At 50.7% G+C, this 15,048-nt stretch overlaps 1 protein-coding gene across 1 annotated transcript in view; it reads left to right on the forward strand.

Annotated features, from left to right (window-relative positions):
• The window catches only part of SLC15A2 (solute carrier family 15 member 2), a 72,121-nt gene that overhangs the window by 25,720 nt on the left and 31,353 nt on the right, over positions 1-15,048 (forward strand). Inside the window, exon 2 of the mRNA XM_075609878.1 lies at positions 2,361-2,422. Coding sequence (XP_075465993.1) covers positions 2,361-2,422 — 62 coding nt within the window. The remainder of the gene's footprint in view (positions 1-2,360; positions 2,423-15,048) is intronic.

A 15,048-nucleotide genomic window follows, 5' to 3' on the forward strand; every position in this document is an offset into this window, starting at 1 on the left:
TTACAGGGTGTATGGTGCATATACCTGCTGGCAACAGGAGGGCAGAGTCGTCCGCCGATGGTAGTGGGGACACAGGAACAGGCTTCTGGGGTTCATACCCCACATATCTCCTTAGCAGTGCAGCGCCTCCATCTGCCGCAGGCTCCAGGAACTGAAGGTGATCCCCCACGGTAGAACTCATTACCTCTCCCCCCAGTAAGGTCACCCACCAGGCAGGAGGTATATTGCAAAACAGGAACGGGTTTATTACTATACTCTGCAGTAACAGGAACAAGGCAGAGTCTGCCCAATACAGTCTCTCAGGTCAGCTATCACTGAAGATGTCCCTGGACTGTCACTACAGGCCAAGGGCACCCGCAGCCGTCCTAGCTCTTCCCCACCTCCCTAGCGGAGGCAGAGTTATTGGTCCACACTCACTCTCCCCCGGAGGGAGGAGCACATGGGAAGGCCCCAATCTCAGGCTCCCAGTTATGTAACCTGCCTTCCTCAGAGGGGAAGGAACAACTCCTAACTTTAGGGCGTTCCTGCCCTTAAGTACAGCCAGAAGGCGGGCACCCCACTGTCCCAGCTACATCAGGATGTACCACCCCCTGCTGTCACTCAAGTGCAGTACCAAAGGTGAGGGGGAAAACCCCACAGCAACTACTGGCAACCTGATAGTACCATTGGGCAGAATAGTAGTCAGAGGGACCCTGCTACAGTTATATAGTCTCTGTAGCTTTAAACAGTCTGGGACCTGCTTAAAGGATGTGAGGGCTTAGCGGTTTACCTGGTTGCATAAACAGGACAGGTCTTCAGGTGCATCTCAGGGTAGTCCGATCCGCGCTGGCTTGTATGAGGAGTGGTGCTGAATAAAAGAGGGCACCAGGAACTTTTAACTTGGTTTATTAAAAAGCAACCTTAAACATCACAAACAGAACTGTTTTTCAGCACTTTGGGACTCTGGAGTCCCGTTTCCTCTTGGGACTCTGGAGTCCAGTCTCCTCTTGGGACTCTTGAGTCCAGTCTCCTCTCGGGACTCTGGAGTCCAGTCTCCTCTCGGGACTCTGGAGTCCAGTCTCCTCTCGGGACTCTGGAGTCCAGTTTCCTCTCGGGACTCTGGAGTCCAGTTTCCTCTCGGGACTCTGGAGTCCAGTCTCCTCTCGGGACTCTGGAGTCCAGTCTCCTCTCGGGACTCTGGAGTCCAGTCTCCTCTCGGGACTCTGGAGTCCAGTTTCCTCTCGGGACTCTGGAGTCCAGTTTCCTCTCGGGACTCTGGAGTCCAGTTTCCTCTCGGGACTCTGGAGTCCAGTCTCCTCTCGGGACTCTGGAGTCCAGTTTCCTCTCGGGACTCTGGAGTCCAGTTTCCTCTCGGGACTCTGGAGTCCAGTTTCCTCTCGGGACTCTGGAGTCCAGTTTCCTCTTGCTATGAGATTTGTAGCGCTCACTCTCCCTGAGAGCCTAGGACAGATCAGGGATTTACCCCTGAAACTCCACGCTGACACCTCTAGGACTTTCCTCTGGAAACCGGGTACCCGCTGTCTCCTGTAGACTAGGATTAGTGGGTCACTGTCCCATAAGGCCCCCCTAACACTGGGAAACTGCCCTAGCACTGGAAACAATGAACGGGATTCTGCTGCTTGCCTTACAGGCCTGGAGACCCCCCGAAGTCCTCCTGTATGGTTAGGGGATCCTACTGGTGTTACGTAGGGTCTGAGTAGAACATGGTGGATACCCAGGGGCATGGCCAACATTCTGCCCCAGTATCTGGGCAGAATAAATGTTTCAACCTGGTGACACCGTAGCCATGTGACCTTCTAGCAACTTCTAGAACTGAGGCAGGGCCAACTCTAACCTATAAAAGTCCAACACAAGAGACACAACCGTGTGACTATATCATGTGTACTGAGTGAGGCCTTAACCCTTACACTGCCTGCAGCTACCAGGGCCGACATGCAGGGGGCTCTACGGGGGGCTATATACAGATAAGGACGAACCAGCGCAAACAGATACAGAAGGTATTCAGGGCCCTGACCCCGTGAGCTTGCACTCTAGTGGGGAAACGGTGAAACAGAAAGTGGCAGCTCATAGCGGGATGAATTGTGTCTCCGGATATACGGTTTTATTTATTTTTAGCTTTAACTCCTTTGGTGCCAAAGGAGCCAGCGATGTTTACTGGCAGCAAAGGTGTTAATTAAGCCGGGCTGGGAGGTTAGCTGCACCCTGCAGTAAGAGGGAGGGAAGAGAGGGAGCGGAGGGAGAGGGAGCAAAGAGAGAGAGTGAGGAGACGCACAGGTCAGAGAGCGTGAGACCCTCACACACCATGCCAGCCTCCCCCCGCAGCGGCGCTGCTGCTCACCCATGTCTGCTTCCTTCCGCAGAGCACAAGTCCGGCCTGGCCAAGTTCTTCGCCACCTCATCCTCCCCAAGCAAGAAAGTGCCGGTAAGTTCCCTGCGCCCGCGTTACCCCCACAATACCCCGCGTTACCCCGCCCAGGGCAGCCCCCTAACCCTGTGCCACCTCCGGGCTGCAGAAATATCTCAATATCTACAGGCAGCGGCTGCAATGGAATAAAAAGCAGCGGTACTGTGCCTGGGTGCTCCGGTTATACGTAGCTCCTGGGTCTGCAGAAAGGCGCACGCATTATTTATTCACGCGGGTATTACTTTGTCTCGCGCCGCGCAGCGTCAGTACGAATACAGTTCATGCAGCGGTTACGGGGCAAGGAATAAAGAGTTCCGGGGAGAAGGAAGTTAGTCCGAAAACACAGACATCTCCCACCACGTGTTATACAGGGGGGTGGGGGCATTATACAGGGGGGGTATAACTGCATTAACTCCCACAGACATCTCCCACCACGTGTTATACAGGGGGTGGGGGCATTATACAGGGGTGGTATAACTGCATTAACTCCCACAGACATCTCCCACCACGTGTTATACAGGGGGTGGGGGCATTATACAGGGGGGGTATAACTGCATTAACTCCCACAGACATCTCCCACCACGTGTTATACAGGGGGTGGGGGCATTATACAGGGGGGGTATAACTGCATTAACTCCCACAGACATCTCCCACCACGTGTTATACAGGGGGTGGGGGCATTATACAGGGGGGGTATAACTGCATTAACTCCCACAGACATCTTCCACCACGTGTTATACAGAGGGGGGGGAGTTATACAGGGGGGTATAACTGCATTAACTCCCACAGATATCTCCCCCACTTGTTATAGAGAGGTGGGGGGTATAACTGCATTATCTCCCACATACATCTCCCCCACTTGTTATAGAGGGGGGGTGGGGGGTGTATAACTGCATTATCTCCCACATACATCTCCCCCAGGTGTTATAGAGGGGGGGGGGGGGTATTAACTGGGGGGAGGGTATTAACTCCCCGGCCTGGACACAACTCCTCTTGCAGTGAAATGAGAACAAATGACACATACAGTAGTGTAACATGTAACTATATATCACACGTACAGGAGCGTATATAAGTATATATGTAGCTCAGCTTATCAGAATGAGGGGGGCCGTCGTGCCGCTCTGTACGTGTATTATGGGCAGGTGAGAATAATTCTAACTTCTCCCTGTTCTGGTTTAGAACTTTTCCCAGATTCCCTTTATTCACATTATTTATTAACATACATTTATTTTTGTTACACGGGTACTTGAGCTGTTTTCACTTTTGAGAACTTTTCTGCGTTCTAAATACAGAATCACATGACATTTCGTGTGTCTATTGTTCTCACTTCTTTACTAAACACGCGTTATTATTGGAATTAGGTATAATTTAGCGCGCTTTCCCCCGCCCCCTGGTCTTGCAGGGTCTTATTGCTGTGGTGGGGGCTAATATTTATCACAGTGCTATGATTCTGGAGTAAATTATTTACACAGCAGCACACAAGAACCCTTAAATATATAAAGAAAATGCGAGGCACAGGGCGGCGGGTCTCTGAGTCTCCCCTAATTCAAAATGCAAAGAATCCAAACTAGAAGAGACCTCCAGCACTTCCACGCATGAGCCCCCAGGGAACGCTATTCATGCATTTATTGGCAAGAAAGAATACAATGAAGGAGCAAGAAGCGGAGCACAGCATGGGCAAAACTGGGGCTAAGCATGGGCAAAACTGGGGCTAAGCATGTGCAAAACTGGGGCTAAGCATGTGCAAAACTGGGGCTAAGCATGTGCAAAACTGGGGCTAAGCATGTGCAAAAACTGGGGCTAAGCATGTGCAAAAACTGGGGCTAAGCATGTGCAAAACTGGGGCTAAACATGTGCAAAACTGGGGCTAAGCATGTGCAAAAACTGGGGCTAAGCATGTGCAAAAACTGGGGCTAAACATGTGCAAAACTGGGGCTAAACACGTGCAAAAACTGGGGCTAAGCATGTGCAAAAACTGGGGCTAAGCATGTGCAAAAACTGGGGCTAAGCATGTGCAAAAACTGGGGCTAAGCATGTGCAAAACTGGGGCTAAACATGTGCAAAACTGGGGCTAAGCATGTGCAAAAACTGGGGCTAAGCATGTGCAAAAACTGGGGCTAAGCATGTGCAAAAACTGGGGCTAAGCATGTGCAAAACTGGGGCTAAACATGTGCAAAAACTGGGGCTAAGCATGTGCAAAAACTGGGGCTAAACATGTGCAAAACTGGGGCTAAGCAAACCACATCTGGTTAAAATACCTTTTATTAGGAGGGTGACAACATTAGAAGGTGGCAGGAAAACCGACGCGTTTCGCGCTGCAATAGCTCTTTGTCAAAGCGTACAATGTCCCCCAATATATAGGAAGTAAGCGTACAATGTCCCCCAATATATAGGAAGTAAGCGTACAATGTCCCCCAATATATAGGAAGTAAGCGTACAATGCCCCTCAATATATAGGAAGTAAGCGTACAATGTCCCCCAATATATAGGAAGTAAGCGTACAATGTCCCCCAATATATAGGAAGTAAGCGTACAATGTCCCCCAATATATAGGAAGTAAGCGTACAATGTCCCCCAATATATAGGAAGTAAGCGTACAATGTCCCCCAATATATAGGAAGTAAGCGTACAATGTCCCCCAAATTTATAGGAAGTAAGCGTACAATGTCCCCCAATATATAGGAAGTAAGCGTACAATGTTCCCCAATATATAGGAAGTAAGCGTACAATGTCCCCCAATATATAGGAAGTAAGCGTACAATGTCCCCCAATATATAGGAAGTAAGCGTACAATGTCCCCCAATATATAGGAAGTAAGCGTACAATGTCCCCCAATATATAGGAAGTAAGCGTACAATGTCCCCCAATATATAGGAAGTATGCGTACAATGTCCCCCAATATATAGGAAGTAAGCGTACAATGTCCCCCAATATATAGGAAGTAAGCGTACAATGTCCCCCAATATATAGGAAGTAAGCGTACAATGTCCCCCAATATATAGGAAGTAAGCGTACAATGTCCCCCAATATATAGGAAGTAAGCGTACAATGTCCCCCAATATATAGGAAGTAAGCGTACAATGTCCCCCAATTATATAGGAAGTAAGCGTACAATGTCCCCCAATATATAGGAAGTAAGCGTACAAGGTCCCCCAATATATAGGAAGTATGCGTACAATGTCCCCCAATATATAGGAAGTAAGCGTACAATGTCCCCCAATATATAGGAAGTAAGCGTACAATGTCCCCCAATATATAGGAAGTATGCGTACAATGTCCCCCAATATATAGGAAGTATGCGTACAATGTCCCCCAATATATAGGAAGTAAGCGTACAATGTCCCCCAATATATAGGAAGTAAGCGTACAATGTCCCCCAATATATAGGAAGTAAGCGTACAATGTCCCCCAATATATAGGAAGTAAGCGTACAATGTCCCCCAATATATAGGAAGTATGCGTACAATGTCCCCCAATATATAGGAAGTATGCGTACAATGTCCCCCAATATATAGGAAGTAAGCGTACAATGTCCCCCAATATATAGGAAGTAAGCGTACAATGTCCCCCAATATATAGGAAGTAAGCGTACAATGTCCCCCAATATATAGGAAGTATGCGTACAATGTCCCCCAATATATAGGAAGTAAGCGTACAATGTCCCCCAATATATAGGAAGTAAGCGTACAATGTCCCCCAATATATAGGAAGTAAGCGTACAATGTCCCCCAATATATAGGAAGTAAGCGTACAATGTCCCCCAATATATAGGAAGTAAGCGTACAATGTCCCCCAATATATAGGAAGTAAGCGTACAATGTCCCCCAATATATAGGAAGTATGCGTACAATGTCCCCCAATATATAGGAAGTATGCGTACAATGTCCCCCAATATATAGGAAGTAAGCGTACAATGTCCCCCAATATATAGGAAGTAAGCGTACAATGTCCCCCAATATATAGGAAGTAAGCGGACAATGTCCCCCAATATATAGGAAGTATGCGTACAATGTCCCCCAATATATAGGAAGTAAGCGTACAATGTCCCCCAATATATAGGAAGTAAGCGTACAATGTCCCCCAATATATAGGAAGTAAGCGTACAATGTCCCCCAATATATAGGAAGTATGCGTACAATGTCCCCCAATATATAGGAAGTAAGCGTACAATGTCCCCCAATATATAGGAAGTAAGCGTACAATGTCCCCCAATATATAGGAAGTAAGCGTACAATGTCCCCCAATATATAGGAAGTAAGCGTACAATGTCCCCCAATATATAGGAAGTAAGCGTACAATGTCCCCCAATATATAGGAAGTAAGCGTACAATGTCCCCCAATATATAGGAAGTAAGCGTACAATGTCCCCCAATATATTGGAAGTAAGCGTACAATGTCCCCCAATTATATAGGAAGTAAGCGTACAATGTCCCCCAATTATATAGGAAGTAAGCGTACAATGTCCCCCAATATATAGGAAGTAAGCGTACAATGTCCCCCAATTATATAGGAAGTAAGCGTACAATGTCCCCCAATATATAGGAAGTAAGCGTACAATGTCCCCCAATATATAGGAAGTAAGCGTACAATGTCCCCCAATATATAGGAAGTAAGCGTACAATGTCCCCCAATATATAGGAAGTAAGCGTACAATGTCCCCCAATATATAGGAAGTAAGCGTACAATGTCCCCCAATATATAGGAAGTAAGCGTACAATGTCCCCCAATTATATAGGAAGTAAGCGTACAATGTCCCCCAATATATTGGAAGTAAGCGTACAATGTCCCCCAATTATATAGGAAGTAAGCGTACAATGTCCCCCAATATATAGGAAGTAAGCGTACAATGTCCCCCAATATATAGGAAGTAAGCGTACAATGTCCCCCAATATATAGGAAGTAAGCGTACAATGTCCCCCAATATATAGGAAGTATGCGTACAATGTCCCCCAATATATAGGAAGTAAGCGTACAAGGTCCCCCAATATATAGGAAGTAAGCGTACAATGTCCCCCAATATATGAGAAGTATGCGTACAATGTCCCCCAATATATAGGAAGTAAGCGTACAATGTCCCCCAATATATAGGAAGTAAGCGTACAATGTCCCCCAATATATAGGAAGTAAGCGTACAATGTCCCCCAATATATAGGAAGTAAGCGTACAATGTCCCCCAATATATAGGAAGTAAGCGTACAATGTCCCCCAATATATAGGAAGTAAGCGTACAATGTCCCTCAATATATAGGAAGTAAGCGTACAATGTCCCCCAATATATAGGAAGTAAGCGTACAAGGTCCCCCAATATATAGGAAGTAAGCGTACAAGGTCCCCCAATATATAGGAAGTAAGCGTACAATGTCCCCCAATATATAGGAAGTAAGCGTACAATGTCCCCCAATATATAGGAAGTAAGCGTACAATGTCCCCCAATATATAGGAAGTAAGCGTACAATGTCCCCCAATATATAGGAAGTATGCGTACAATGTCCCCCAATATATAGGAAGTAAGCGTACAAGGTCCCCCAATATATAGGAAGTAAGCGTACAATGTCCCCCAATATATAGGAAGTAAGCGTACAATGTCCCCCAATATATAGGAAGTAAGCGTACAATGTCCCCCAATATATAGGAAGTAAGCGTACAATGTCCCCCAATATATAGGAAGTATGCGTACAATGTCCCCCAATATATAGGAAGTAAGCGTACAATGTCCCCCAATATATGAGAAGTATGCGTACAATGTCCCCCAATATATAGGAAGTAAGCGTACAATGTCCCCCAATATATAGGAAGTAAGCGTACAATGTCCCCCAATATATAGGAAGTAAGCGTACAATGTCCCCCAATATATAGGAAGTAAGCGTACAATGTCCCCCAATATATAGGAAGTAAGCGTACAATGTCCCCCAATATATAGGAAGTAAGCGTACAAGGTCCCCCAATATATAGGAAGTAAGCGTACAATGTCCCCCAATATATGAGAAGTATGCGTACAACCTCCCCCAATATATGAGAGGTATGCGTGCAACGTCCCCCAATATATGAGAGGTATGCGTGCAACGTCCCCCAATATATGAGAGGTATGCGTGCAACGTCCCCCAATATATGAGACCCTCTCATAGTGAGATGACCTGGAGTAGAAGCAGACTGCGCTGGAAACTCCACATGTGACAAACTAACTAATAGAGACAAACACAGAGACGAATACAAATATATTGCAGCAGACACACATCCCAGTAGCATGCCAGGAGTAAAGCGGCTGGAACATGCCAGGAGTAAAGCGGCTGGAACATGCCAGGAGTAAAGCGGCTGGAACATGCCAGGAGTAAAACGGCTGGAACATGCCAGGAGTAAAGCGGCTGGAACATGCCAGGAGTAAAACGGCTGGAACATGCCAGGAGTAAAGCGGCTGGAACGTGGCATAATCGGGGCGTAATCCTCTCCTCCTGGCATTCTGCCGAGTGTTTGTTGTTATATATTTGCATCACTCATTAGTTCTATTCCGGTGGCGGCATTATCCGGTGGTTACAACCCAACGCTTAACCTTCTGCGGTCCCCTAATGATATACGTGTGCCTCATTGCCCGTTTTCTATATCAGGGGGGCTCCAGCTTCAAGACTTCCCAACAGGTCAGGTTTTAAGGATATCCCAGCTTCAGCACAGGTGGCTCAATCAGTATCTCAGTCTTCGACTGAGCCTCTGATTGCCCCATCTGGGCTGAAGCAGGGACTGATTGTGCCAAGTGTGCTGAAAAAGAGACTGATTGAGCCACTTGTGCTGAAGCAGGGGCCGATTGAGGCACCTGTGCTGAAAAGGGGACTGATTGAGCCTCTTGTGCTGAAGCAGGGACTGATTGAGCCACCTGTGCCGAAGCTATCCTTAAAACCTGACTTGTTGGGGGATCTTTATTTGAGCCCCCCTGGGTTTCCACGTTGATAACGTGATTTGTGGTGCAGCATTAAATGGGTCCCATCTCTGGTGGTTACCACGCATGAATTCACCTGTTGCTGGAGATACGTGCACGGCAGTGAATGGGTTAACCCCATTCACCTCAGTGATCGGGACACATTGTGCTGTCCGTGTGTTGTGTAACACAAACACTCGTCACTTGGCTGTGTTTTCTGAGGCCACGCGCAGGACGCGCTGCAATGTGCAATTATCCAGCCTAATCTTCCCAGTTATGCAATTACCTGAGCTGTGAGCTACGTAAAGCTTACCTGTTACCTGGCCGCGGGTTGGTATCACCGTGCCAGGAACAGCTTGTGCCACCCTGTGCCGCTGACCACTCCGGCGGCAGAAGAGTTCAGCTTTATTAAAAGGCGCAGTGACTATTAGGACAGAAAAAGGATTTATAATAAAAGTGAGGTAGAAGTGATGCATTTAATGGCTCCGTTATCTCCCCGGCGGGTTACCGAAACCAGCAGGTCTCCCGGCTGCAAAACGCAGCACTTTTATAAGGAAAAATCATTTCATATTGTCACAGGAGGCCAGGACTAATACTCGGGATCAATATCGCCCGACAGAACACGGGAGACCAGGACTAATACCCGGGATCAATATCGCCCGACAGAACACGGGAGAACAGGACTAATACCCGGGATCAATATCGCCAGACAGAACACGGGAGACTAGGACTAATACCCGGGATCAATATCGCCAGACAGAACACGGGAGACCAGGACTAATACCAGGGATCAATATCGCCCGACAGAACACGGGAGAACAGGACTAATACCCGGGATCAATATCGCCAGACAGAACACGGGAGACTAGGACTAATACCTGGGATCAATATCACCACACAGACACGGGAGACCAGGACTAATACCAGGGATCAATATCGCCAGACAGAACACGGGAGACCAGGACTAATACCCGGGATCAATATCGCCAGACAGACACGGGAGACCAGGACTAATACCCGGGATCAATATCGCCAGACAGAACACGGGAGACCAGGACTAATACCCGGGATCAATATCGCCAGACACGGGAGACCAGGACTAATACCCGGGATCAATATTGCCCGACAGAACACGGGAGACCAGGACTAGTACCAGGGATCAATATCGCCCGACAGAACACGGGAGACCAGGACTAATACCCGGGATCAATATCGCCAGACAGAACACGGGAGAACAGGACTAATACCAGGGATCAATATCGCCAGACAGACACGGGAGACCAGGACTAATACCCGGGATCAATATCGCCCGACAAAACACGGGAGACCAGGACTAGTACCAGGGATCAATATCGCCCGACAGAACACGGGAGACCAGGACTAATACCCGGGATCAATATCGCCAGACAGAACACGGGAGACCAGGACTAATACCAGGGATCAATATCGCCAGGCAGAACACGGGAGACCAGGACTAATACCCGGGATCAATATCGCCAGACAGAACACGGGAGACCAGGACTAATACCCGGGATCAATATCGCCAGACAGACATGGGAGACCAGGACTAATACCCGGGATCAATATCGCCAGACAGACACGGGAGACCAGGACTAATACCCGGGATCAATATCGCCAGACAGAACACGGGAGACCAGGACTAATACCCGGGATCAATATAGCAGACAGAACACGGGAGTTTCTAAAATTTATTTATTGGAAAAACATTAATCCACAACTATACAAAACACACAAACATCACACATACCCAACTGTGGGGTACCCTGCCTAACTAGTCGCAGGGACCTACTTGCAGAGATTTCCCATTCTCTCTCTTTGCCCAGTGCCTACAGGACTGGTTTTCAGGCCTGAGACCAGCACTGGTTGAACACTGCAGTTTCTCCCTGTCACAGCAACACCTCTGTAACTCCCTGCAGGCTCTGTCTGCTAGGGGTCTCCCTCCCTGTCTGCTAGGGGTCTCCCTCCCTGTCTGCTAGGGGTCTCCCTCCCTGTCTGCTAGGGGTCTCCCTCCCTGTCTGCTAGGGGTCTCCCTCCCTGTCTGCTAGGGTCTCCCTCCCTGTCTGCTAGGGGTCTCCCCCCTGTCTGCTAGGGGTCTCCCTCCCTGTCTGCCAGGGGTCTCCCTCCCTGTCTGCTAGGGGTCTCCCTCCCGTCTGCTAGGGGTCTCCCTCCCATCTGCTAGGGGTCTCCCTCCCTGTCTGCTAGGGGTCTCCCTCCCTGTCTGCTAGGGGTCTCCCTCCCTGTCTGCTAGGGGTCTCCCCCCCTGTCTGCTAGGGGTCTCCCTCCCTGTCTGCTAGGGGTCTCCCTCCCTGTCTGCTAGGGGTCTCCCTCCCTGTCTGCTAGGGGTCTCCCTCCCTGTCTGCTAGGGGTCTCCCTCCCTGTCTGCTGGGGGTCTCCCCCCGTCTGCTAGGGGTTTCCCTCCCTGTCTGCTAGGGGTCTCCCTCCTGTCTGCTAGGGGTCTCCCTCCCTGTCTGCTAGGGGTCTCCCTCCTGTCTGCTAGGGGTCTCCCTCCCTGTCTGCTAGGGGTCTCCCTCGCTGTCTGCTAGAGGTCTCCCTCCCTGTCTGCTAGGGGTTCTCCCTCCCTGTCTGCTAGGGGTCTCCCCCCTGTCTGCTAGGGGTCTCCCTCCCTGTCTGCTAGGGGTCTCCCTCCCTGTCTGCTAGGGGTCTCCCTCCCTGTCTGCTAGGGGTCTCCCTCCCTGTCTGCCAGGGGTCTCCCTCCCTGTCTGCTAGGGGTCTCCCTCCCTGTCTGCTAGGGGTCTCCCTCCCTGTCTGCTAGGGGTCTCCCTCCCATCTGCTAGGGGTCTCCCTCCCTGTCTGCTAGGGGTCTCCCTCCCTGTCTGCTAGGGGTCTCCCTCCCTGTCTGCTAGGGGTCTCCCCCCCTGTCTGCTAGGGGTCTCCCTCCCTGTCTGCTAGGGGTCTCCCTCTCTGTCTGCTAGGTGTCTCCCTCCCTGTCTGCTGGGGGTCTCCCCCCGTCTGCTAGGGGTTTCCCTCCCTGTCTGCTAGGGGTCTCCCTCCTGTCTGCTAGGGGTCTCCCTCCCTGTCTGCTAGGGGTCTCCCTCGCTGTCTGCTAGAAGTCTCCCTCGCTGTCTGCTAGAAGTCTCCCTCCCTGTCTGCTAGGGGTTCTCCCTCCCTGTCTGCTAGGGGTCTCCCTCCCTGTCTGCTAGGGGTCTCCCCCCCTGTCTGCTAGGGGTCTCCCTCCCTGTCTGCTAGGGGTCTCCCTCCCTGTCTGCTAGGTGTCTCCCTCCCTGTCTGCTGGGGGTCTCCCCCCGTCTGCTAGGGGTTTCCCTCCCTGTCTGCTAGGGGTCTCCCTCCCTGTCTGCTAGGGGTCTCCCTCCCTGTCTGCTAGGGGTCTCCCCCCTGTCTGCTAGGGGTCTCCCTCCCTGTCTGCTAGGGGTCTCCCTCCCTGTCTGCTAGGGGTCTCCCTCCCTGTCTGCCAGGGGTCTCCCTCCCTGTCTGCCAGGGGTCTCCCTCCCTGTCTGCCAGGGGTCTCCCTCCCTGTCTGCTAGGGGTTTCCCTCCCTGTCTGCTAGGGGTCTCCCTCCCTGTCTGCTAGGGGTCTCCCTCCCTGTCTGCCAGGGGTCTCCCTCCCTGTCTGCCAGGGGTCTCCCTCCCTGTCTGCTAGGGGTCTCCCTCCCTGTCTGCTAGGGGTCTCCCTCCCATCTGCTAGGGGTCTCCCTCCCTGTCTGCTAGGGGTCTCCCTCCCTGTCTGCTAGGGGTCTCCCTCCCTGTCTGCTAGGGGTCTCCCCCCCTGTCTGCTAGGGGTCTCCCTCCCTGTCTGCTAGGGGTCTCCCCACCTGTCTGCTAGGGGTCTCCCTCCCTGTCTGCTAGGGGTCTCCCTCCACATCTTTTATACACTTAAACCATAATATTGCAACACTCAGGGCCAGGAGCTGCCTACATGCCGGCCCTGATTGGTGGGTAGGAAGGTGCTGCCTACATGCCCAGGCCCTGATTGGTGGGTAGGAAGGAGCTGCCTACATGCCCAGCCCTGATTGGTGGGTAGGAAAGTGCTGCCTACATGCCCAGGCCCTGATTGGTGGGTAGGAAGGTGCTGCCTACATGCCCAGCCCTGATTGGTGGGTAGGAAGGTGCTGCCTACATGCCCAGCCCTGATTGGTGGGTAGGAAGGTACTGCCTACATGCCCAGCCCTGATTGGTGGGTAGAGCTGCAACATAACATTTGCAACAATTCTACTGCAAACATGGTGCTAGAACCAAGTATATATATATGTAACGGGTATTCCCCCACCCCCAATCGCATAAAGAGTGCATGTGAGGGGGAACCTATATGTTACCTGGTGTGGTGCGTATACCTGCAGGTTCACAGGAGGTCTGAGCCTCCGCTAGTGAGAGCCTGGGGTGAATCCTCTAGAACGATCTTATAATTACAGCGCCTCCACCTGTGCAGGATTATAGGAGTGTAGAATGTCCCCTACACAGGACCCACATATATGAACCACGTACACCAAGGTATATATAACACAGGTTTACTATATGGGCAAATAACACAATAACATCACATCATACTGTATAGCAACACAGCCGTTACCCTCTGCCACTAGCTGGCAGCTATAACCATGCCCCCAACTGGGCTATACCTTTACACCCCATTCCCAACCCCGTGTCCAAAGAGTCCAAGCCCACTCAAGTGTGTGAACAGGCCTGTCACATGTGAGGAGCAAGATAAAGTTGGTGCACGTGTGGAAGGTTGTAAATACCTGCCCAGGTGTCTCTACACCAGGGTGTCTTCACAAAGGGTCTACCGGTGCCGCTTGGTCCAGCGCTGATCTGTACCTCCGCGTGGGATGGGGTCCCGCTAGACGTCCCACCGTAAGGACAGTCTCTGGATCAGCAACACAGCACACAGGAACATGCAGCAAACCCTTTCACTGGGTCCCTGCACTAAGGAACTACACAGGGTCTCTCCCTGTACTAAGGAACTACACAGGGTCTCTCCCTGCACTAAGGACTACACAGGGTCTCTCCCTGCTCTAAGGAACTACACAGGGTCTCTCCCTGTACTAAGGAACTACACAGGGTCTCTCCCTGCTCTAAGGAACTGCACAGGGTCTCTCCCTGCTCTAAGGAACTACACAGGGTCTCTCCCTGCTCTAAGGACTACACAGGGTCTCTCCCTGCTCTAAGGAACTACACAGGGTCTCTCCCTGCTCTAAGGAACTACACAGGGTCTCTCCCTGCTCTAAGGAACTACACAGGGTCTCTCCCTGCTCTAAGGAACTACACAGGGTCTCTCCCTGCTCTAAGGAACTGCACAGGGTCTCTCCCTGCTCTAAGGAACTGCACAGCTGGAGGGGCACAGGGTCCTTACCTAAGGGCCTGTCCCTATGAACACCCACCCTCACTAGTGGGGAGTCAGGGCCTCAGCTCTAGCCTGGGGATTTCTGGCCCAGGGGAGAAGCTCGCAGCTCTCTGCCCCCCTTCCTTCCCCCACTGTCTCTTTAGCCTGACTGACTCATGTGCTTCACAGTCTGCTTCCTGACTCTGCACACAACAATGTATCCTTCGCCAACAGGAGAAGCTGCAAGCTCTATTGGCTGTCTGGCTGCCTGTGACCAAGGTGAAAGTGCAGTCCCCAGAGGCTGCTGGGAATTGTAGTCTTTGGTACAGCTCTTTCCTATAGGGACCGCGTGCGCGATCTCTACTGCGCATGGGCAAAGCTGTAATGGCCACCGCTACTCTCCACGGAGCCTGTGCAACCC

This window comes from Ascaphus truei, chromosome 7 (genome assembly GCF_040206685.1).
Source record: "Ascaphus truei isolate aAscTru1 chromosome 7, aAscTru1.hap1, whole genome shotgun sequence".
In the NCBI taxonomy this organism is placed as follows: Eukaryota; Metazoa; Chordata; class Amphibia; order Anura; family Ascaphidae; genus Ascaphus; species Ascaphus truei.